This window comes from Sus scrofa, chromosome 7 (genome assembly GCF_054392235.1).
Source record: "Sus scrofa isolate SSC_HxYL_T2T_F1_AM1 chromosome 7, Sscrofa_HxYL_maternal_Yorkshire_Landrace_v2.0, whole genome shotgun sequence".
NCBI classification, from domain to species: domain Eukaryota; kingdom Metazoa; phylum Chordata; class Mammalia; order Artiodactyla; family Suidae; genus Sus; species Sus scrofa.
Window position 1 is genome coordinate 103060033 of NC_139389.1, and position 24639 is coordinate 103084671.

A 24639-nucleotide genomic window follows, 5' to 3' on the forward strand; every position below is an offset into this window, starting at 1 on the left:
GTCTGGTGGAGGTGATGCTTGCAAGTGCTTTGTTGCAGGTGCTTTGTTTTCGTGGTTGCTGTTTTCTTTTTAGGGCTGCACCCGCGGCATATGGAGGTTCCCGGACTAGGGGTCAAATTGGAGCTACAGCCGCCTGCCTACCCCATAGCCACAGCAACACGGGATCTGAGCTGCATCTGTGAGCGACGCTACAGCTCACGGCAATGCCAGATCCTTAACCCACTGAGGGAAGGCTGGGATCGAACCCACATCCTCTTGGATACTAGTCCGTTTCGCTACCACCGAACCACAATGGGAACTCCTGGAGGTGTGTTGTAAAGATGAAAAGAGATAAAGAAGGAACATAACAGGATGGTTAAGAGGCAAGGGTTTGCACTTTACCTTCATGTTCTGGCTCTCCCAGTACCTGGTCAGTTTTTGTAAGCTCTCACAGCTCGCTTTCTTTACCTGTCACATGGATGTCCTACTCTGGCCTACCTCATGGGGTAGTGGTCAGGATTAAGGCGATGAGCCATGTGAAGCTCATAGGAAGGGATCCATTAACTCGAGCTGTTTGGAGGACGGTGATAATAACGTTTGCCAAGTAAGCCTCATTGCTCACATGGAGTACCTGCTGAGTAAATGGTAGGTCTGAGAAAAGAACACTCTTGTTAGGACCTTGGAACCCTCCCAAACCCAAGTCTCCATTTTCTTCACAGTCCCCTTCTCCAGGGGGAGGTAAAGCAAATGCCTGTTATCTTTGTGAGGTCCTTGTTTCAACTCGAAAATGGAACAGCAAACATCTTTATCTGCCATACTCCTTTCTTTGTCCTGTACTCAATTCTGTTATGATTTCAGGAGCTGTTTTTGAACTTTTCGATTGAGAGCCACAGGGACTCTGCTGCACCTGCTGGTCACTGGGGGACTTGAACTTGGGTGCTGAGTCAGCTCACTCAGAGCTGAAGGAATTGGCTCCAGCAGCTGTGGCTTTGGGAGACTGCGGGGTCTCCAGGGTTCCTTTGGTTTCTGCTTGCTTCTATGAGAGACGCCTCTGCCCTGCTCCTCGTGTGCAGTGTGAGTCTCAGCAAGACGCGTCACCTCAACCAGACCCTGTAGCTGTACAGCCCGAGTGAGATCCATGCTCCATCTTGCTGTGCGACCCTGGCCAAATTATCCAGCCTCACTGTCTTATTCTCCACCGTTGTGAATTAATACACACATAGAAATAGAATGTTTTCACCCCACAGAGTGTTGTGAGGATTGAATGAACTCTTACATGTAAGGACCCTTTAAAACTACTCAGTGGGAGTTCCTGCTATGGTTCTGTGATAACAAACCTGACTAGGATCCACGAGGATGTGGGTTCAATCCCTGGCTCCACTCAGTGGGTTACGGATCTGGCATTTCCGTGAGCTGTGGTGTAGGTCACAGATGCGGCTCGGATCCCACATGGCTGTGGCTGTGGTGTAGGCCGGCAGCTGCAGCTCCGCTTCAGCCCCTAGCCTGGGAATTTCCATGTGCTGCAGGTGAAACCCTAAAAAGAAAAAAAAAGTACTCAGTAATTATTATTATATTTATTAAAAAATTGAAATATTCTACTACTGTGCTATTTTAAGTTGACGAATAACTTCCTATATTTAAAAAGCTCTGGGACTTCAGCTCCTGCCCATAGCGTCCTGTGGGGTCCTGAAAGCACCTAGTGAAGAATATCTTTGCTTGGAAAGAGCCACAGGTGTCCACTGGGTCTTTGTGGAAGTGGTCCAACACAGTGGCCTCTCCATTGTTTAGGACGATGCGGGGAAGTGATAGGGGTTAACTGGGTGGTTATGAAAGGTAACATGATGCGGTAATTCATAATGAAGCTGGAGCAGCTCCTGAGGAGGAGGCTGCTAGCCACAGTCTGGCAGTCTGGCAGTCTGGCAGGATGGGTTTTACCTGGTGACCTGGCCTGGGCCCAAGTTTTGGCCCAGAGCTTATCACACTCGGGTTGACCTGGCCCTGTTTTTGGTTCCAGAGCTCACGGGGACTGGGTTATCAAAGCAAAATGCCAAATTATTAATTTTGCAGTGGGAAAGAAAGCTGGTCTGTGCATGGGAGAGGCACATCTGTTTAGCCAGTACGTTTCCCCTTCAAGGCCAGTTAAATGAGAAATCACTTATCCGAAGGTTACTTTGTAGGGATGGAATTGATCATAAAGGGGTTAAAGGATTCAGATGTTTATGGTAACGGCATCCATCTCCGCAGTCCAAATCTACCTGTCAGGTGACCTGAGTGCTCACATAAGTCACACCCATCAGGGCCCTTGGAAACCCTAGTTGGGTCTGGAAGCACTACTGCCACCATTTGTCTCTCTTGAGTATCCTTTTTAAAAAATATATGTATTGACGTTTAGTTAATTTACAGTGTCGTGTTAGTTTTAAGTGCACAGCAAAGCGGTACCCTTTATACATCCACCTACCTTTTTGATTTTCTTATCGAAGATGCTGTCTGTGGAAATGAGCACTGATGACTTAGTCACTCTTCCCTTCTTTCCAGTATGGAGACATCTGACTATTTAGTTAAAACTATATTTAACATTCACATTATTGTGCCAATGTAAGTGTTCATGGTGAGCTACTGAAGATTATGTACCATGTTTATGTTTCCTTCTTTCTTCCTCCCTTCCTCTCTCCCTCCCTTGTATGAGATTTTAGGTTTTTTTTTTTTTTTTTGTCTTTTTACCATTTCTGGGGCCACTCCCGCGGCATATGGAGGTTCCCAGGCTAGGGGTCCAATTAGAGCTGTAGCTGTTGGTCTACACCAGAGCCACAGCAACGCGGAATCTGAGCTGTGTCTGCGACCTACACCACAGCTCATGGCAACGCCGGATCCTTAACCCGCTGAGCGAGGCCAGGGATTGAACCCGCAACCTCATGATTCCTAGTCGGATTCGTTAACCCCTGCGCCATGATGGGAACTCCCTATGTGATTTTAGTTTTATCTCTGGAAAATATTTCCCCACCCACCATCCCTCTTTAAATCAACAAGGGTACTTGAAACCGTAAGTGCCATGCCTTCACCACACGTAGCAAAATGAACATTTCATTAATATCCCAAAGGATATTACCGTAGCCTCTATTCAGAGTTCCCTGATTGTCTCAAAGATGTTATTTTACCGTTGGTTGGTTTGAATAAGGATCTAAACAAGGTCCACAAATTGTCTTTGGCTATTATATTCCCTTTCTTTTGATCTACAACAGCCACCACTGCCACTCCCCACCCCCGCTACTTCATTTGTGACATTGCTTCGTTGGAGAAATTGGATGTAGAATGCCACACTAGTATTGACTGATAGCTCCCTCATGGTATTAACTTGTTCTTCCATACCCCATAAATTAGTGGTTATTTAGATTAGGATTTAGATATTTTTGGACAAAAATACTCTATCAGTGGTGCTGTATACTTCCTATTTTATCAGGTCATAAGGCAATAGTGTCTGCTCGTACCACCTTTAGTGGTGCTTAAATTGATCCGTGGATTCAGATGATGGTAGCCTGATCTTTCCACTGCCAAGTTCCCTATCAGCTTTTGACCTAATAGTTCACCTAATAATCATTCATGGATGATTATTGCCCAAATCCATTATTTTACAGGGCACAGAGCCTGTCCTTTCGTTGGGAGTGATTGTGCTTTGAGCCAGTAAGTGCTGATTACCTAGCTTAAGCCCAGAAGGTCATCTTATTTTCCTTATTTCCAAGGCAGGGAGACTTCTCTGTGACCCCTATGTGCCACCCAATAACTGGCTAAATTTACATGAAAGCAATATGCTTATCTGCTATATTGATTAATTTTTATTTGAACCTTAGTTGAGCTTTGCTCTTGGCTTAGAAAACATAAACAGAAAAGTGGAAAACTTTGTCAGTCATGTTGAAAAGTAACTGGCAGGAAAAGAGTAGTTTTTTTTTTTGTTTGTTTTTGTTTTTTGAAGAAATGGAACAAATCAGAGGACTCTGTTTTGGCTCATAATGCCTCCTTTCTCCAGGGTAGGAAAACTGTGAGATCTAGTGGAGTCTCTTCTGCCTGTGAGGGAATTGAAGGGAAACTACCAGGATGGACTTTGATGACACATCGTCATTTGAGGAATTTTTGGTTGTTGTTTGGTTTTACTTTTTACTCCACTAGTTTGCTAAGAAGTCTTTCATAAAGATTTTTCCTAAACCCTGTTGCGTATGAATTAGGGCTTTTCCTTTTCTCTGTAATGGGGCCAAATACCCTTTGATGTGTTTTAGCAGAATTTAGCTTCTAAATAACAGTTTGAAACTTAGCTCTACAGTTTGAAACACACACACACACACACACAAATACCTTGGACTGTTTCCACTGACAAACTGTATTCTTTTTTATTGTAAAAACCTGTGCTGTAGGAATCAACTTCAGTGGCAGGATGGTACTGTGGAGACACCTTGCATCTTCTGCTTGAGAGGTGGGGTTATGCAGACATGAGATGCAGCATGAAGAGGGGATGTTTCCTCCAGTGTCTCTCAGCTCAGGCTCAAGGGCCTTTTTCTTTTTTTTAATTTTTATTTATTTATTTTTTTTGCATTTTAGGGCCACCCTTGTGGCATGTGGAAGTTCCCAGGCTGGGGGTTGAATCAGATCTACAGCTGCCTGTCTACGCCACAGCCACAGCAACAACGCCAGATCCCAGCCGTGTCTGCAACTTCAGCTCATGGCCATGCTGCATCCTTAACCCACTGAGCGAGGCCAGGGATCGAACCCAGGTCCTCACAGATACTAGTCAGATTCATTACCACTGAGCCATGAGGGGAACTCCTCAGGGGCCTTTTCCTGGTTTTTTTTCCCAAAGATCTCCTTTTAAAAGACCAATGAATTCCTGATATAAATGTCTAGTCTGTTACTGTAGAAAGATGCAGATCGGCTAACTTTTGAGTGACTTCCAGTATTCCAGAGTTTAAGGCCCTCCTCTGAAATACTCTACAGACCCAAGTTCTTTCAATATCAGGACCTCTTCTGCCATTTGCCATGACCTTTCGCATACCTTTCAATGACCAAATGGTGCCCTTCATCCCAGGCCCGGATCAAATGGCACTTTCCCTGCGTCCCCCGGTGAGAAGTCTCTCCCCACCTTCTCGACTCCTGTCACTCTTTCTTTTCATCCTTCTTATGAGAAGGATTCCCTGTTTGTTCCCTTTCATTATAGTTTGTTCACATACTCATGTGGCTGCTCCCTTTTAACCGGAAGATATCAGTCTTATGTTTATTTTGATCATGGTTAGTATTTAATAACTATTTTATTAACATTTTAAATCATAAGTTAAAAAATTACTTGAGTCATCTTATTTGCCAGATCGTCAGCTTACATTTCAGCTATGCCTCAGATCTCTACAGGGGGAATCTGTCTGTCAGATCTAGAGCCAGATTTTCGATTTTAGAAGCAGGAGGAAAGAATGTGCAGAGGAATTAACCCGAACTCGGAGATTCAAGACCCACCTCTACCCCTTCACCAGTCACTGCTTTAGAGTAATCGGTATGCCACTAAGGGCCCTACCTGGTAACATGAAGATCTGTAGCAAAAGTCACCTAAGACTTATTTAAGATTTCGGTCTTTAGAAAGAGCTATATAGTTTTTTGGTTTTTTTTGTCTTTTTGTCTTTTTGCCTTTTCTAGGGCCGCTCCTGCAGCACACGGAGATTCCCAGGCTAGGGGTCTAATTGGAGCTGCAGCCACCGGCCTACACCAGAGCCACAGCAATGCTGGATCCGAACCGTGTTTGCAACCTACACCACAGCTCACAGCCACGCCGGATCCTTAACCCACTGAGCGAGGCCAGGGATCAAACCCACAACCTCATGGTTTCTAGTCGGATTCGTTAACCACTGAGCCACGACGGGAACTCCAGGGCTGTATAGATTTATGAGCAGTGGTAGATGGCACACCGATGGGGTCTTGGCCTCTCAAAGCCCTTCAAGCTAGTGCAGGCCAGGGAAAGGAGACCTGTGAGGAGTCCACTCTAGCCGTGCTGGGAAGGACGAGGGTACAAAGTTCACAGGCTCCTTAGGACAGAGAGGAGATGGTGAGGGTTGGATGCGGGAAGCCCTCATTATATACTTTATTCTTTAACCTCTTGCCCTGAACGTACTCACTCCTAGATATGGCTTCCTGTATTCTGGCTTCCACTCTTTTCTCTTGGGAATTCCTTGGTTGAATGAATGAAGAGGACCGTTCTGATGACCCCTAACCAGCACTCATAATGAGCCTCGTATTGGTAACGGAGGGCTACCCTCAGAGAGAGCGTAGATGCTCTAACATGACTGATGGTCATCTCTGTAGAGCAAAGAAGTGAAGGTCCCATTCCATTGAGCATCGCACCTTCACAGGTGGCTCGTACTTGCTTCAGAAAGACCTTGAGACCCAGCTTTCTCCTGGCTATTATTTCTTTACCGTCAGTCTGCCTCTCTGTGGGAGAGGATCAAGGAGTGAAAAGAGCATGGGATCTAGAGTCAGTAGACCTGGGTTGGGGTCCGTGTATATGCTGTAAACTTTAGGCGACTGACTTTTCCTTTCTGATGTGGAAAGAGATGTCGTCCCTACTTTATCATGAGGTGGTGAGGAGGTTCAGATGAGAGGTTATAAAGAATTCTCCCCCATTAACAAGTTATTTCAAAAGCTCCGTCTTGCCACAGGTGAGAGTCAAAGCCATGTCGTGGTCCAATGGCCCTTCTCATCACTGTTGTAAGCCATTCCCTACATCTCTTGGCACCTCGCTTTCCTCTCCCGTGAAACAGGCAAGGATCCTCATTGTCTAGAGAAGGAACTTACCTGGAGTAGAAAATGCGCAAGGTAGACGTAGGACTGGCAAGTTACCATTATGCTACCAGTTACTAGTGTGACCAATTTCTTTTCTTCCCGTAGGATTAAAAATGCCACCATAGTTGACTTGGTGCCAGGCCTGAACCTGGTGTATCTGGTTGAAAGAGTGAACTTGGAGTCACCTAGGTAGGGCTTCTTCCTGTAAGCTAGGCATGCTATTAAATACATTTATCTTTAAAGGGGAAGAAAACTGTCACCCACCTTACAGGATTTCAGTGAAGACTAAAGAAGGTTATATAATAAGGCATTGAGTGTTTGGCACCCAGTGGGTGCTCAGTTAGTGTTAGTTTTCATCCCCTAGACTATGTATTGCTCTTCAGGTTTGAATCCTCATCAAATAGCATTTATTAGAGATCCCAAATAAGGCATGGTACTAGGTGCTTTTACTTTAAAAAATAGGGTGCTAGGGGAAGGCCAGGTTGGGGTAAGGACTAAGGAAGCCAGTTATATTTGTTTGTTTTATAATAAACAGTAGTACTACCTCACCTCCTTTCCCCTGGTCCTGAGCCTGCTGAGTCACTGTTCCAGCCCCTTGGCCCCATGATCTCTGGCTGTGTCTGCGGAATACAGCAAAACCCACAAGAAACCAGCACTAATAAATGGCAGATCATTTTGAGGGATTTTTGTTTGCGTTCCTGTGCCTGCTCTCCTGGCGAGATAGGAAACCTTTAATAAGGCTTTTCCTAAATGATGCTGCATGTGAAATGCAGATTTTTTTTTTCCCCTCTGTTCTCCTAACAAATGACCATTTCATGAGGTTTCTTTTCATTTTTTCCTCCTGTCTTCTTTCCTGCTTCTCAGTACATTCCTCAAAGAGCTTATTCCTCTGCTGGTTACTGATTGATGGTTCTACTCTGTGTGCCCTTTAATTTTGCTATAAACCAACAAGGAGTTGAGACCACAAACTTAAAGAGGATTGACTTATTTATTTGACTGGATTCACTCGAGCAACAGGCAGATTTAGTCATTTCAGTGTGGTCCTGGGGAGGGCAGGAGGCATCCAGGAGAAAAAACACGGTGTTGTAAATAACCAGACAGGAAAAAGCGTGCTTGTCCTCCCATTCCTGCGCACCCATCCTTGGCAGCGATCCCTTTCCAGGCCTTGATGGGAGCAGGAAGTCTTCTCCAAGACTCACCCCCAACTCCAGGATTCTGAATTCCGTGGGACTTTAGATACGTGGAAATGGATACCACCAGCCACGGGTCCTGTGTCCCTTCTTTTCAAAGGGATCGTGATGAACTTTAGAGGATTTGGGGAATAGCCCCAAACCTGCCGAGGTCACCAGCACTTTCAGGCTTAGCCTCTGGGTTGGGTGACTTCCAAGACCCAGAACAAAACTCTGCCCCTACTACCCTCATCCCAGCTGTGTCTTCACCATAAAACTGGGGCCTCCAGGAAGCAGAGGCACTAATATACTTTTGAAGCAATTACCAACATATTAAGAATCATTTGGAGTTCCCAGGTGCTCTAGCGATTAAGAATCTGATGTCGTCACTGCTGTGGCACAGGTGCTACCCCCTGACCTGGGAACTTCTATGTGCTGTGGGTGCATCCAAAAAAAAAAAAGAATCAATTAATTATTTCTTACTTAGCACCACCATTGTATGGAGTAACCAGTCTGAAAATAAATGCAAACATCATTTCAAGTAGGAAAATAATAAACTTCTTAAATAATTCACACGGATCCTAAGTAAACAAAAGACAGCCCTTGCAGAGTATTTAAAAAACAAAGTATAATGGAAAAGAATCAGAAAAAGAGTGAGTGCATGTGCGTGTGTGTGTGTGTAACTGAATCACTTTGCTATATACCAGAAACGAATACAACATTGTAAGTCAATTATACTTCAATTTTTAAAAAATGAAGAGAGTAAAGCAAATGAAGAGAGTGGAGAAAAAAAAACCCCACAGATACTATTCTCCTTTAGATGTAAGCATTGCTCTGTGCCCAGCGCCGCTCTCTAAGAGTTGAAGTGAAGCTGGAAAGTCAAATGCCCAAATGGGATTTGTCCCAGCTGTGCACCCCCCTTTCCCGATTCTGTGTTGTTTGTGGCTCTGCCACATTTAACTGTCTGTTCTTATTCGGCTCTTATGTGGCAGCCTTTCTTCGGAAACTCTTGTCATCTCATTTTAGCAGAAGTGAAAATATTAGCAAAGTGGCTAGTGGCCAAGCCAGAAATAGACTCCAGGAGCCTGTGTCCTGTCTCTTGCCATACCTGCTGGAGCATGGTTCCTCCGGGCCTGAAGACTCAACGTTTCCAGCTCTAGCAGACAGCAGTCTAACAGTCGGCTGGTTTCTTCTTGCTACCGAAAGTTGGTCTTATTCTTCAACATTGTGTGCAGTTTTCCTTTACGTGTGATTTTTGCATTCAACAGCATGGAACTTGGTCAGTCTGATATCAGCAAATGCCTTGCTCTGAAGAAATTAATCAACAGAGAGCCACAAGGCAGTGCGTTTTCACACTGAATGCCTTTTATGTGGTAGAATCAGCGTAGGCTAGAAGGCCAGACAGACCTGGTGTGACTCCGGCTCTTCCACACGCTAGCTCTTTGGTCTCAGAAAATTGCTCAGCTTCTCTGAACCTCAGTTTCCTCCTCTTCGAAAGGAAGATAGTAATGTTTACCCCACTGGGGTGTGCGGATGAACTGAACTAGGATATGTAAAAAGTACTTGGTTCAGGGGCTGCTCCATAGGCAGTGCTCAAGAGGTGTTAGTCCCCCCCTCTCCTTTCCCTCCATTAGAAACACAGATAAAATTTCATAACATTTATACTGTAGGTAGAGCGAGAGTAACACATGTGACATAATCAGAGAAAAATTCTCATACTGAATTACTTGGTACTGATTCTAACGTATGAGTATTAAGTGCTGAGAGATCAGTTGTAGCTGACAGAGTTAGGGAAGATTTCATGGAAGAGGTGGGATTTGAACTGGCCCTGAAAGGCAGGAACTTAAAGAAGAGGAAGGGAGGATATTTCAGACTGGGGCGCTTGGGGTGGGGCTGACAGCCTGAGTGAGTGAACCATGAGAAATAAAGAGACAGAACAGAGGAGTCCCCGTTGTGGTTCAGCAGGTTAAGAATCTGACTAGTATCCATGAGGATGTGGGTTCAATCCCTGGCCTTGCTCAGTGGGTTAAGAATCCGCTGTTGCCACGAGCTGCAGTGTAGATCGCAGATGTGGCTCAGATCTGCCATTGATGTGTCTGTGGTGTAGGCTGGCGCTAGAGCTCCGATTCGACCCCTACCCTGAGAATGTCCATATGCCCCAGGTGTGGCCCTTGAAAGAAAGAGAAAGAGAGACAGAACAGAGAGGTCACAAGCCTCAATTTCTTCACCGGGAAAATGGAAGCGGATAGAATCAAAAGCTAATTTTTAGGCACCTGCTAGGTGTTAGGCACTGTCTAAAGTGCTTTATATGCCCAACCATGATCCCCACAATCAGTATGACTGTTATATCCCAATGACACAGTTGAAGACAGCGAGGCACAGAGATGAAGGGCCCTACCTGAAACCATGCACCTCATAGGTGGTGGAGCTGAGATGTAAACTCAGGACGTCTGACTTCAGAGCCCACCCTTCTGGTGCAGTTACTTTTCAGCATCCCTCGTGAGGGTGTCAGGACCAGCCAGGACCATGCTGTGAACAAACTCTGAAAAGCGGGGAGTTTCACACTCATGGAAAATGGCATGATCATGGTCCCATTCGTGACCTCAGCTGAGAGGGGAACAAGATGAAAGGTGAACAGCAAAAAACGAGGACGGAAAAATTTCGGGATAGCACTTCCGGGCCAAGCAATTGGGCAAGTTAAGGGCACGTGTGCCTCACCATCCCCTCTAGCAGCTCAGGGGCCGGACACAAGCTCTCATTTCCACCTCAGTGCTGCAGGTGGCCGTCCCCAAGCACCCAGAGTGAGTATTGGAGGCTGCAAGCCTATTGCCATCTGGCATTGAGTGCAACCTGCCCTTGGCTGGAATATCCCTTCATGGACCTGTAAGCATGTGATTGCCAGTGAGTGGCCTTGTTGGTGGCCGTGATGGAAGAGCTCCACTCCAAGGGCCTCACCATGGAAGGAAGCCCATTCCTACTCAGCATGTAAATATTGAGCCACGTTAATGTATTTGTCCTGGTCCTTTTCTTCTTGTGCCTCTCCTATGTTGACTCTGTTTAACTGCAGTTGATTACTGTTTGCCTTTATTGAAGGATAGACACAGACAGCATCACTTCAGCACCCAGCCTCCCCCCTACCTTTTGTTTTTAAATAACACCTTCCACAATATCCCTTCCTTGAGGACATCAAATAAAGAGTTTTGTTCAAGAGCCTATCTGATGAGGCTGCTGCCTGGGAAATTTGTTCCTAGGGAGACCTTTTGACCTGCTTTGGAACAGATAGCCAGTGACCTTTGCTCCCATCTTAGGCCACAGATTCTCTCTGGCGATAGAGTTGGGTGCAGACATCCAGGGGTTGAGTTTGTAGAGCCCTTGGTCAGGCTGCCGTTTGCCTCGTTGAAACGGAGAAACAAGGAGGCTGCCGGGCATTGGCTCACCCTCCTCGGAGTTTCTCAGAGGCCCCTCTGGGCTTCAGCTCCTCCCTCCTACAAGCCAGTCCAAATGTGGTGGGGACTGGAGAGTAGCCAGTGCGGTGTTTATCAGGCTGGACTCCCCCAGGAACCTATTTTCAGACCCCTGGGGAGCAAGTGACTCAACAGAAGTGTTTTCTGGGTCTCAAATGAGTCTAAGGAGGGGGAAATCATTAATAGCAGCCGACTGCGATGGACAGATCACAAAGCTGTGTCTTTCTAATCCTCTTTGCAAATCAAAGGGAGGGGAATCCCCAGAGCCCAGGCGTACACGTGAATAGAAAGCACCCTCAAGTAACAAAAACACCTAAAAAGGTCAGCAGAAACTCAGGGGGGTGTTGGAAAGTCACCTCCCCTGCCTTTCTGTGGGGGCTAGGTGGGCAGCAAGGGTGTGGGCAAAGAAACCAAACAAACCTCGCAAGAGCCACTTGGCCACCGGAAATGTATGGTGCCCTGAAGGCTGGTAGGAAGGTTTCTTCCACATCCTTGAACATCAGAGTCATCTGACAACTGGCCTTGTTTACGTCCAGGCCCAGGCTGACCAGAGCCCTTTTTGCTCCCATGCTAACTGCAGAATCGCAGGCAGTTGGCATCTGCACCATTTGCAGCCACCAGGAGTGCATGTCACAGTTCACCAATGGTGCGTGCTGTTTCCTGCAGTGGGGCCCCACGTCACTGACAGGATGCTGCCGAGGTTGGGCTGAAGGTGGAAACAGCACACCAACCTGTTCTTTGTGGCCTTGTTACAACTGTCACCCCATCCGAGATCCGGAATCAACACGTGTTAACCTCAGCCTGCTTGGGGCCAGTGGAACAGCGAGCCGATGGTGGAACCAGAGCTCTTCACGCCTACGTCTGGGGCACAATAGCCGCCGGCCCCACGTTTCCACTGCATCCTCTTACATGTGCACGCGGGAGATGTAGGCCAGGGAGAAAGCCACCCTGTGCTGCCGCACTGTTTGCTTGTGTGTTTTTCTTGGCCACATGGCAGACACCGTTGGACCTCAAGGCATTTTCCCTAAACTCAGTGGTCTGTCGAAGCAGTGGCCACGAGATGGAAGCAGTATTATCTTTAATCCCTTTGTCATTGAGTGTGTATTTGTCCAAAGCCGAGGAGATTCTTTTCTCCTCCTTCATCCATGTTGCCTGGTCCTGGGCCACTACCTTCTTGAAGGACTCTCCTGCTAGCTTTGCTTGTGAATTGCACAGTGAAATCTACAACAGAGATGCTTTTCCCTCCAGATCCGCGATTAGAGGTGTGGATTTTTATCAAGATTGAAAGTATTCTCACCATAAACACAAAATTATTTCAAGTTGTCCCCCTTCTTCTTCTTCTTTTTATTTTTTTCTCTTCCTCTCTTCCTCAGGCACTGCCAACTGACTCTAGGTAGGATGGATTTCCTGAGGTTGGACATGATGAGAATCACTGATAATGGTGGAATTTTAAGGATAGGACTAAGATATATATATAATATAATGTATATTTGGGGCATGCCGGTGGCATCTGGAAGTTCCCAGGCCAAGGATCAAACCTGAGCCACAGCTGTGACCCAAACCACAGCAGTGACAATGCTACCTCCTTAACTGCTAGAGCACAAGGGAACTCCAGGACAGCACGAATATTAATGCGGTTTGAAATAAGTAACATTTTTCATCGCAGGCTTCTACCGTTACAGGACACTCATTTGCTTCATGTCTTTTATGGACTCGCTTTTAGATACAGAGGAGTTAGGAGCTTTTCCCAAAACTGCACAGCAGGTTAACGGCAGAGCCAGAAAGAAAAGGCAGGCTGCCTGACTCCCACAATGGTATTTTCTTCAAGCCAAATTGAAATTTGGTCCTTTTACCACAAATATTTCGAAAGGAAAATCCCCCATAGCCTTTCAGATTTTCCCAGAAAAACTGTTGCCATGCAGACCTTCAGGCTGGAAATAGCAGGCTGGAATGCTAAAACCCTATCAGTTCTTTATTCTAGAGCTGACAGTTGATATTCTCTGAGCTGAAGCTAAAGAAAAACACGTTTTTGTTTTTTTTTGTTGTTGTTCATAATGGAATGATTTATCATTTTCCAGAGCTTGGCAAAACGAAGCCAGTGAATAGTAAAACCAGATCTATGATGCTCAAACTCCGAAATATTTGGTCTGACTTTCCTCAAGTATCGGCTCTCTCCTTTCAAAGCTGGAGGTGATGAGAAGGGAAGGGGTGGGGGTGTGGGTCTGGGAGTGTGGCTTTCTAGACCTGCTCTGGGGGGGGGCCCTGCACCCAGAGCACCCCTCTCAGCCTTCCTGGCCTTCTCCTTCTGCCTCTTGCCCTCCACTGCTCTCCTCTCCCCACCTCTCCCCCCCTTTCTCTCTCACTCCCAGCAGATGGGTCGGGGCAGACACCGTCATGGTTGGGAAGCAAGAGAAGAGGATGGTGAAAACCACTCCAGGGCCTTTCTCTCAAGCCTCAGTGATGAAAGGACTCAGTGAACCTGAACCATTTCTCACAGGAAAATTCCGGCCTCTGTCTCCTTAAAAGCAAGTCATTCCGCACCCCTTAACAGAGCCAGGATTAAAACTCAGAATTTCTGACTTATTCAAGGCCTGTGTGCAGAAGGAAAGGTTCCATCCTTGTGGTATCTGGCGAGTAGGATCATTCTCGATACCAAAAAGTAACATTTTGCAAAAGTGTACCTTCAGCAGACCATTTTTAATATAAAAACAGTATTTATAACGATACCTTCAGAACCTGTGCAAAGGAGAGCCCTGTCAGTGTGAATGTGCTGGATTTGGCAGCAGCCAGGCAGTTTGGGAGCAGAGTCAGCCACGAAGTCACCTCTGTCCCTCAGGTGGGGCCCTTTCTCTGGCTGGCCAGGTTACCCAGCGGGCTGCCTGGTTACCTGGGAGCTGTGAGCCTCAAGACAAGCACTGCACCCAGCCCTTCAGCCCCAGTTATAGTGATCTTGAACCTTCTCTGATTCTCTGTGTTAGGTTGGAGCAGGTGTCTGATATACCTGGCAGGGAGTGGGACAGAGGAGGAAATGGGTGTCCTTCTGGACATAGAAATGTCCCCAAGACACCTGAGGTAGCCTGATGATTACTCTAGCCCAGCGGACTCCTTTGCATCCAGATGTGAGTTCCATGAAGAGCCTTAGTTAATTTTAAGCCTCTGATGGGTTTCGGAAATGACAAGCCACATGCATCTAAAGCCACCGAAAAGCCACCAAGACAACTGGCAGAATTCGGCTAGGATTGCCTCAAACGCTTGCCACTTGGGTAGAGGCGGAAGCTACTTGGTTCATGGTAATTTTGAGCATCCGAGGCTGAAGGGACTCTTGTCCCAAGATTGGGCTTGTCACAGAGTAGCATTTTCATAATCGTTGCATGTGTTTCTAGGCATTAGATCTCGTTGTGTGTTACTTTTATTAGATGGAAGGCATCAAGAAGACCAGGGCATCAAGGCCTGGACCCACCTAGGGTTCCGGGCTGAGGGTCCCTCTCTCTCTCTTCTTCTCCGCCCAGTGCTGTTTTAGGAGGGAGAATGGGCAGGGGGCCTACACACCCCTTTTCTTAGCTGACATGTTAATCTCAGACAGCTGACTTGGGCTCACTTGGGAGGTGGAAATTAGAAAAGTTGCTTCTCACCTGCCCCCACAGAAAGCTGAATGAAGGCATGTGCCACTTTCCTAGATCCATCAAAGATTCTCACTGAGAAATATTGCGTTATTGTTTTGTTGACCATGAATCTCTCTTCTGTTGACCAGACAGGGGCAGATATCCCATTCCAACGTCTTCCATTCCTGGCTGATCACAGACTCCCTCTTTGTCACCTTCCAAGAGTCAAATAAAAGGAGCGTCTCTGTTAAAGGCTGTACCTTGAGTTCCCCACTCTGATTTCTGCAGGCATGTCCCACTTCTCTCTGTTCACCCTTTTCCAGTGCTCGCTGTAGTCAGGGGCTGCTCATGGAGGTCCCAGTGAAGATGCTTCTTTAATATGTCAATGGAGGGTAGATCAGACTAGACACATACAGAGGCAGGGTTTACTCTGGGGCAGGAGCAGGAGGCATGAGTGGGGTGTGGGTATAGCTAGATTAGTCTGGCCTTGACATAGCTGAAGAAAGATGCACCAGCTGAAAGCAGGGGGTCCACACTGGACACAGAGGCTAGCAGAGTCAGGCGCAACTGGTCAGTGGATTCCAGCTTACCAGTCCCCTGACCAGTGGCGCTGATGGTTCTCCGGACTGGCTTATTCTGTTCCTGCCCTCTTATCTGTAGCTTCTGTAAGCTACCTTTTTTGGATACTCCATGGAAAGGAGTCCTATATTTTTGTTTGTGTGTTGGCTGGGTTTTCATCCCCGGGACCTTCCGCCTTCTGATCAAGATGATCTTCATCTGCCTGCCTCGTTCATCTGGTCTTTAACGGGTTCCTGTTTCTCCACCACTGCTGTCTGGCTTGTAAGTCCCACTCTCTGTGAAGGCGAGGTCTATTAGGTTATTTATGAATTGGTACTCTGAAGTTTTCTTCTTTGGAGAGCTTCCCTGTTGCCTTAAATTGAGCTAAGGTATTGAAGGACAGTGTGACAGTACACTGAAAGGCCAAGTAGAATGCATTTAGAGAAGTTGGATGATGCAAGGGGAACTTGGAACCCAGAAGCCTGGGCTCTGCAAGGAGAAAGTCCCTCCCCCCATTTTGCCTCGGGGAGTGTGGGGGAGCACTCAAAATGAGACTTAAGGTGTATATGACCTGACACAAGGAGTCATTTCCTATTCTCACATACTGAAAGCATCCTCCAACCAAGCGGGATTGCCCAGAAGCCCTGGGAGTGAGTGTTGAGTGGAGTTAATAGTCACTTCTTACAACATAGAGGGCTGCCTATTCCCCCCAGTAGGTAGATGGTATGTTCTCTTGCCTGAAGAGTAAACTTTAAGCTGGATTCCATTTCTTCCTGGCTTCAGATGTAATCACAACCATCAAAAAACAAAAGCAGGAGTTCCCGTCATGGCTTAGCGGAAATGAATCTGACTAGCATCCATGAGGACGCAGGTTTGATCCCTGGCCTCCCTCAGTGGGTTAAGGATCCGGCATTGCCATGAGCTGTGATGTAGGTCGCAGACTCAGCTTGGATCTGGCGTTGCTGTGGCTGTGGTGTAGGCCGGCAGCTGCAGCTCCGATTCGACCTCTAGCCTGGGAACCTCCATACGCCATGGATGCGGCCCTAAAAAAAAAAAAAAGACCAAAAAAAAAAAAAAAAAGAGAGAGCAAAAACAAAACTTCTCCTTAGTACAAGTGTCTCACTCGGGCCTTTGGATTTGAAATTGATGGCAGTAGCAGATGGGAGGTGGGTATTGTATATTTTAATTAAGTCATGCTTTTAGAGAAATGGCAACAATATGTGCTTTCAATTAAATTTTTATTGCTCTTTGAGCATATATCACCAGCAAATATTTCTTCTTTGTCAGCCGTGTACTATATGTGTACAAAAGGGGATCAGGGCCTGGGTTTTCTGTCTAAACAAGGTATAAATCAGCAAAGGATCACTGAAGACTGGGATGGGAGCTAACATTGGTGCATTTACCACTGGCCAGGCCCTATGCTCAGGACTTTATGTGAATTATCCAGCTTACTCCTCAAAACCCTCTGAGGTAAGGATTATACCCAGAGAGGTTGGGAATCTTGCCCAGCGTCGCACAGTAAGCGGGAGAACCCGGGATCTGAGCTCAGGAATGTGACTCCACAGCCCTGAGCCTAATCACTGTGCACAGCGCTCTTGTCCAAATTTAGCACCGAGTGTCAGAAGCCATCATCTTTCCAGTGGAGCAGAACAGCAGGAAAGCCCCTCTGAAGTGTCAGTCAGAATTCATTTTGGGGAAAGCAGATAGTGTGAAGACTGAGTTTAATAATCTGTAGTCATATTTGAGAAGTTATTTCAGGAGTGTAGTTTTCGCATCTCCAGATGGCCTCAGAGGACAACACATCTATAGGCTTCTGCCCAAGTCGTGATTATTTGTAATCGATGCTGTTTGGAAGTGTTCCCATTCCCATTTTGCTGATCACAGATTTAGCAAATCACAACAATTCAGTAAGAGCAACCTCCTGAGTTTGGGGGCTCTGTAGCCCCTCAGGGATTTGGTTTTCAGGCCTGTAATAAAAAGGGAGTGGGTTATTAGCAAAAGTACGGAGGAGCTTGTCCTTTTGCCATTGGGGAAGGAAAATGTTTTCTTCTCTGTCCGCTCTTCTATTGGAAGTGGCACCGGGAGCCGGTATCTTTGGACACACATCTGTGGTTTTAGGCTCAGCAGGGTGTCATTTTATTAGTTATACACAATAAAATCATCATCTCAGCACACGTTTCCAATATAGGACCAGTGAAATAAGAATATGATTGAGGAAAAGTGGTCTGAATATCTTAGTAAATCTCTCTCTCTCTCTTTTTTTTGGGGGGGGGGGTTTAGGGCCATAGCTGCAGCATATGGGGTTCCCAGGCTAGGGGTCAAATCGGAGCTGCAGCTGCTAGCCTCCACCACGGCCACAACCATAGCAACACAGGATCAGAGCCGTGTCTTCGACCTACGCACAGCTCACAGCAACACTGGACCCTTAACCCACTGAGCAAGGCTGGGAAATGAACCCCAGTCCTCGTGGATACTAGTCAGGTTCATTTTTGCTGAGCCATGACGGGAACTCCTAAATGTCTTCTCTTTTAACTTGCAAGTTTCTAAAGAAGACACAGAGAGCCTACAACTCTTTATTTTCCCCTGTATATGTGGTGACATGCTTTCCATGGTCAATATTCAATTTTTTTTTTTTTCTGGTTACTGTTACCATATCACTTGGTGTTCTAATCATTTTCACCAAGGCTTCCTTTAGAAGAGACCCTCCCCTAAAAAACAGAGCTTACATATCTAGATATCTCAGAAGCTTCACATTTTTTATACTATGACAGATAGACACACGAGTTTCTTCATTGGTAGAAAAATCACATTGTTCTCCAAACAATGCCAGTTTCTTATTGGTGTCACTTTAAGTAATCACTGTCTATTTCTTACTGATATTTTTACACAAATTTTTTGCAACTAAATAAAACTTAGGAAAGACTAAGATTGGTAGAAATGATTAGGTACCGAAGTATATTCTGATGTAGGAAATTGTGATTTCATGCTTCATTATTAGGTCCAGTTGTCTGAATCTTGTGGCATATAACTTCATTAATCATTTATTAACCTAGGTAACATCTTTCTGAAGGAACTAATAGCAACAGCAAGGGCTTCCCCTTAGTGGATATTTACCACATGCCAGACACTGTATTAAATACCTTACATTGATTATCTCATTCAATTCTTTTTTTCTTTTTTGGCTGCTCTGCAGCATATGGAATTTCTGGGCCAGGGATCAGATCTGAGCCACAGTGCGACTAAAGCCCCAACTGTGGCAACACCAGATCCTTAACCCACTGTGCTGGGCTGGGGATCGAACCTGCATGCCACTGCTTCCAAGACACCTCCAACAAGTGCTCCTCTTGAGCCACAGCAGAAACTCCTCATTCAATTCTTATAACACTTCTCTCAGATGGGTGTTACTTTACCTATGAATAGATGAAGTTCAGAGATGCTAAGTAACTTTCCCAAGGTTCCCAGGGTCATCGTCAGAATTGAGCTCAGTTTTTTTGAACTCCAAAGCATGTACCCTATAAAGAGAAAAGTGAACCTAATTTCTTATTCATGCTCCTGAATGTGAATATTTGTTTCTTAAAGGAGCAGGCTGTCATCTGGCCATTTCCAGTCATTTTCATAGAAGGCATATCATGTGTGATTCTTTCCAGTCCAGATGACAATGAGCAAGACAAAATACGAGGAACAAGGTTAGCAAATACTCAGTGGAAAATGCAATAGCTGGTCCTCACTGCCGAGTAGCCGAAGCCTAGTTGACACTACCCAAGCCTAGTTGACACACAAAGACCTTGACAAGGCTGTCTTTGCTAATAGAGAACTTGGTGTCTTTACCTGACCTTGCCATGCTGCTCGCCTCTCAGCCCTCAATTAAGCTGCCGTTGATAGAGGATTTATAATGTGCCATGGCTCCATTCAAGGGACAGCAACAGAGGTGTGGCTGAAAAGCTGGACAGTAAAGAATGGAGACGATTTCATTTCTGCTCAAATCAGGGGGGAAACAAAGCCATAGCTGACCCTCGGGACAGACCACGATGGTCCGGCGAGATGCATCGTCTTGGTGTAAATGCCTCGTTTTTGAGACACGACGTTTCCTCGGAGGACCAAGATGGCCATGATGGGAACATCCAAACCTTGGGAAGTGATTGTGGTGTTTTCTAGTCATGCTGCAGTTTTCCAGGAGAGAGTCTGTGGTTTATTCTTCCTTTAGGTTTCTAGACAACAGAGGCAGTTTTATAAATGAGGGGTCTTAAGGAAAAAATAGTTTCTTGACAGAACCACATGTGAAAATAGCGTGTGGAAATAAACCAGGTGAATTAGGTAATTTTAGAGTCCTTTCTAGGAATTGTAGATGTTGTGAACTTTATTTTGTAGAGGTAGGATTCTGTTCACTTGTGTTTTAAAAACATAGTGAGACTTGGGAATTCTTTTGTTAAAAATTCAACTTCTTTAGAAAGAAGAGTGCTATTCTTTTAGAGATGAATTTTTTTCTTATTTCCCACATTTGGAAATAAAACTCCGACTTTTGAGTTGACAAGGGAAGGAGCCCCAGGTACCCAGATGTTAAATTATTGCTTTTCTTCGGGGCTAGTAATAGCATACGTTGTGGATATAATCTTAAAAATGATAAAATATATACACAGGCATCTTAATCCTCTGGTTGGCCTTCAACTATTCAGCTAATATGGCAACACCTCTCAGTCCCAGTTTACTCAGCATTTAGAAGGAATTGATTTGTGGTTTAAGCTCTGAAAAAGGTCAGTCTGGGAGTTCCCTGGTGGTGCAGCAAGTTAAGAATCTGGTGTCGTCACTGCTGTGGTGTGGGTTTGATCCCTGGCCTGGAGAGTTTCACATGCTGCCAGCACTGCCCACCCCCTCTCCCCAAAAAATCCATCTGTTTTCTTGGTTTTCTGAATGACCTAGAGGCTTTGCCAGCTATTGTGCCCTAGAGATAAAATTGATGAAAGTCAGAGCTAGGGTTTTCCTACCTGTGCATTTATCCGTCTTCCGTTGAACCACAGTCTGGCTTTTGATTGCGCTAATAATTAATTTGCTCTTCTCTCTTCCCCCTTCCCTCCACCTTCTCCTTGTCTGTTCACAGGTTATCTTGACGAATCAAATTACAACCCATCTGAGCGGAGCCCTAGCTTCTCAGGCAGACCTGGTGTCTCCAGCTGATGATTTGTCCCTGTCTGAAGGTAAGGGATCTGTCCTAGAGGGGCTGAAACTTGACACTGACATACAGCCCTGCCACGGCCTCCCTGCCTCCTGTTGAGAGCTGAGACGCACAGCTAAGAGGCCCTGGCCAGCGAATCCAGCTGGAGCCTGGCTATAGAGGCTCAGCCACCTTCCCCGGCCTCTGAGCCCTGATATTTGGAGAGTCTTTTGCTCTGTTGCTCTAAGTGAGCTTCCTTTTTGTTTCACCTGAGTCATCTTCATAGACATCCATCACCTCTGCCTAAGGCTTGTCACTCCTCTGTAGGTTGTTTTGGGTCCTCAGTCTGAGGGCTGGTGAACTGCTCCATGACTTTGTTTTTGAGACTGAGGCTCAGCTGTTGCTTGTAGCTGTGGTCCCCTAGCAATTTGGCCTTTTGTTGGTGCTGGGTACTTTTGGACTGGCCAGAACGTGTACGCCAGTATCATGTGCTGCAGACGTGGCTTTCCCAGTCAGCTTTACAGAAAGACGAAGACAAACTCTCCACACTGGTAAACCTGCAAACTTTTCTCCGCCCGCCCATGCTAGCAAAGGTCAGGCTGGCTCTGATTTACGTAGCTAGGGGAATTACACTGCTGAGCCAGTGTGGTTTCTAGTTTTATTGAAAGTTCTTATTTGGCATTTCTGAGTTCTGCTAGTTACAGTCTGATTTCTCTCAAGGCAGAATGCTACGGGCCTGGCTGGATGAGCAGAGCTGTTTCAGGCCCCTCTGCCCTTGGCATTTTCTGAGCACTGTTCATGGTGGATCAGACGAGATGTCTAAGCCTAGTGAGGGTCCTAACTACCCACATGGTTTTCTGTTTATGGTCTCTGCAAGGACCACAACCCTGCTTCTCAGTGGTGGTTTTCAGAGTGAAAATGAATTATTTAATTATAAAAAGTGTAGAATGCTCTGTGTATCCCATTTCCACACCCAGTGATGCATCGTCATCCATTGTCGCCTGGGCCGAAAAGCTGAATCATCTGCCATCACTCCCTCCATTCACTCCTTTTGTCATCAGGTCTACTTGGTTCTTCTTGCTACGTATATCTGTCCCCTCTTTCTTGTAAAGAGTATGGTGATCAGCTGACCTATTAAAAACTCACAATTGGAGTTCCCGTCGTGGCGCAGTAGTTAACGAATCCGACTAGGAACCATGAGGTTGCGGGTTCGGTCCCTGCCCTTGCTCAGTAGGTTAAGGATCCGGCGTTGCCGTGAGCTGTGGTGTAGGTTGCAGACGCGGCTCGGATCCCACGTTGCTGTGTCTCTGGCACAGGCGGGTGGCTACAGCTCCAATTCGACCCCTAGCCCGGGAACTTCCATATGCCGTGGGAGCGGCCCAAAGAAATAGCAAAAAAAGAAAAAAAAATAAAAATAAAAACTCACAATTACACTCTTTTAAGCAATTCCAAAACAGACTTCCCAACTCGAGCCTCGACCGTTTACATCCCGCCGCCACCAAATTAAACTCCTCCATTTCTGGCTGCCTTTCCCTGCCTCACCTAGGAATCTTGCAGTTGTGTTTGGCCCACTTACTGAGGATGGGCCCACATCAAGAAGCTGATTTTAAAATGTTCAGGCATGTGGTTTTTGAACTTGAAACCAACCAGGGTGGAAGAATTTACACCATGGAAATCAGCAAATGCTAAAAATCAGGTTTTGTTCCTTGTCTTTTCAGTGGATCGGTTTCCCAGAAAACCCCTAGATTAAGTGGATGCTTCTTAACTGTTGGTAGTCTGTCCTCTCCTTCCTCCTCACCCTCCATGAAGCTCCTCCACCCTGTGGGGCCGACTCTGCCTGTTCTCTCTTCCCTCTGCAGAGACAGCATCCTTCTAGAAAGCATTTTCCCCCTTTCACTTGGACCGTTCCTTTCCTTCCCCAATCCTCCTGCTCCTTCAAGGTTAATTTAAAGACCTCCTCTTCCATGGAGTTCCCGTCATGTTGCAGTGGTTAACGAATCCGACTAAGAACCATGAGGTTGCAGGTTCGATCCCTGGCCTTGCTCAGTGGGTTAAGGATCTGGCGTTGCCATGAGCTGTGGTGTAGGTCGAAGATGTGGCTCAGATCCTGAGTTGCTGTGGCTCTGGCGTAGGCCGGTAGCTACAGCTCCGATTACACCCCTAGCCTGGGAACCTCCATATGCCGTGGGAGCGGCCCTAGAAAAGACAAAAAGAGGAAAAAAAAAAAAAAGACCTCCTCTTCCACAAAAGCTTCTTGCCTGTTCTAGTCTGCATCTCCCTCTCCCTCCGTCTTCTGTGGCCCTCCTACCCGATCAGCAATATAAAGGAAAGACCGTAAAAAATTCTAAATTTTCATGGCTTCCTCACTAGAATGTTAATGTTTTAGTTTTGTTTTGTTTTGTTTTGTTTTGAAGGACACAGTTTGTCTTGTATTCTTTTGACATCCGTGTTGTACCTGAGTGACCAGCAAAGGTCTAGGGACAAAGCAGGCAGTGAATGAATGCTGAACTAATACCATAGTAAATGCCGTGTAAGAACCATTAGCCATAAGTATCACTGAAAGCACCTCTGAATGTGATTAAAAATTACTGTAATTATCACATGCACATACATGTGTTCAGTTCTGAGGAGGAGACCAGAAGAGAATTTCTCGTTTCCTTATTTGAAACCTAGCAAGTAAGAGGACTTTGCTTTGTCCTAGCTTCCTGGTTTATCTCAAACAAAGAATAGGAGCAAAACAAAGATACAAAGGAAATTGCTCTGGCCGCTTCAAGAAAATGATAAAGTCGTGTTCATGGCCAAGGGAAAGTTACCAGCTTGTTCTTACACAGTTTTTCCTTATTATAAAATCCAAGGGAGAATGCAAATAATTGACTTTTCCAGATCTTTTCCTTGTATAGCTAAGCAGGTAAAGAGGCTATGGAATTTTTTTTTTCTTGAAGTCTATGATGAAGTTCCTTACCAGCAAATGAAAATGCACGCATTTCTTAGGACACTTATACCTAATTCAGATATATTGCAGTGGTTCTTAGAGTTACTGTGATTAATGTGCATAATTTGTTCTCTTGGCTTTTTAAAGTATCTTTTAAGTTGTATTGACTTTGCCGTTGTGCTATTAGGTCTGTGATCGTGGGCAGGCCTTTTGGTGACTTTAGGCCTCGGCTTTTTTCTGTGAAATGACAGACTGGATGAATGTAACATGGCTGAAATCTTTTCTAGCTCTCACGTTGTAAGGTTGTGATATGGGTCTGAAGGTTGATGGGGTTTTCAAATTCTGATTTACAGGGTGGGAAGAGTGATCTTTTCATCTTAGATTAAACCTAATAGAGAAGATCATCATGGAGTTCCCACTGTGGCACAGTGGGTTAAGAACCTGCCTATAAATCTCAGGTCACTATGGAGGCTCGGGCTCCATCCCCAGCCAGGTGCAGTAGGTTAAAGGATCCAGTGTGGCTGCGGCCGCGGCGTAGGTTGCAGCCATCTCGTGTTTCTCTCTCACACAAACGTGTACCCAAGAACAAGTGTGTGCAAGCTGGTGAGAGTGAGAAGCACACTGTGAGGGGGTGAGCCCAAGGTTCGCCCTGTCCCGTAATAGATTTCAGCTGCAGAGCAGGGGGCAGGGCTCAAACAGCGCTCCCTTGAAAACAGTTGGGGTGAGAACAAGCGGCCCGAGAGAAGCCAGCAAGAAAATGATCTGAGTTGACCCGGGAGAAGGACCCAGCAGGGGCTGATTCGGGGAAATGAAGTCCCGTCTGCTCTGACGCAGAGCAGGGAATACAAGTGGCCTGGCCCAACTGAGAGATCTCTTCCACACCAGCGGATCCTGTACTATTAATATCTGCCAGCTGCGGGCCCAGGGCCTCCCCCTGCTGAGATCAAAGGAGCTCCTATCTTGGCTGGAACAAGGTCAT

The 24639-nt window shown here is 46.1% G+C and overlaps 1 protein-coding gene across 32 annotated transcripts in view; it reads left to right on the forward strand.

Annotated features, from left to right (window-relative positions):
- The window catches only part of RAD51B (RAD51 paralog B), a 790317-nt gene that overhangs the window by 400961 nt on the left and 364717 nt on the right, over positions 1-24639 (forward strand). For 31 of the 32 annotated variants that reach the window (XR_014811022.1, XR_014811030.1, XR_014811025.1 and 28 more), the window contains one exon: positions 20675-20771. Coding sequence is in view for 28 of the 32 variants with exons in the window: in XM_084969574.1 (XP_084825700.1) it covers positions 20675-20771 (97 nt within the window). In the remaining 4 variants the exon portion in view is untranslated. Of the gene's footprint in view, positions 1-20674; positions 22815-24639 lie in introns of all 32 variants that reach the window. The other variant, XR_014811024.1, reaches the window with a different exon arrangement.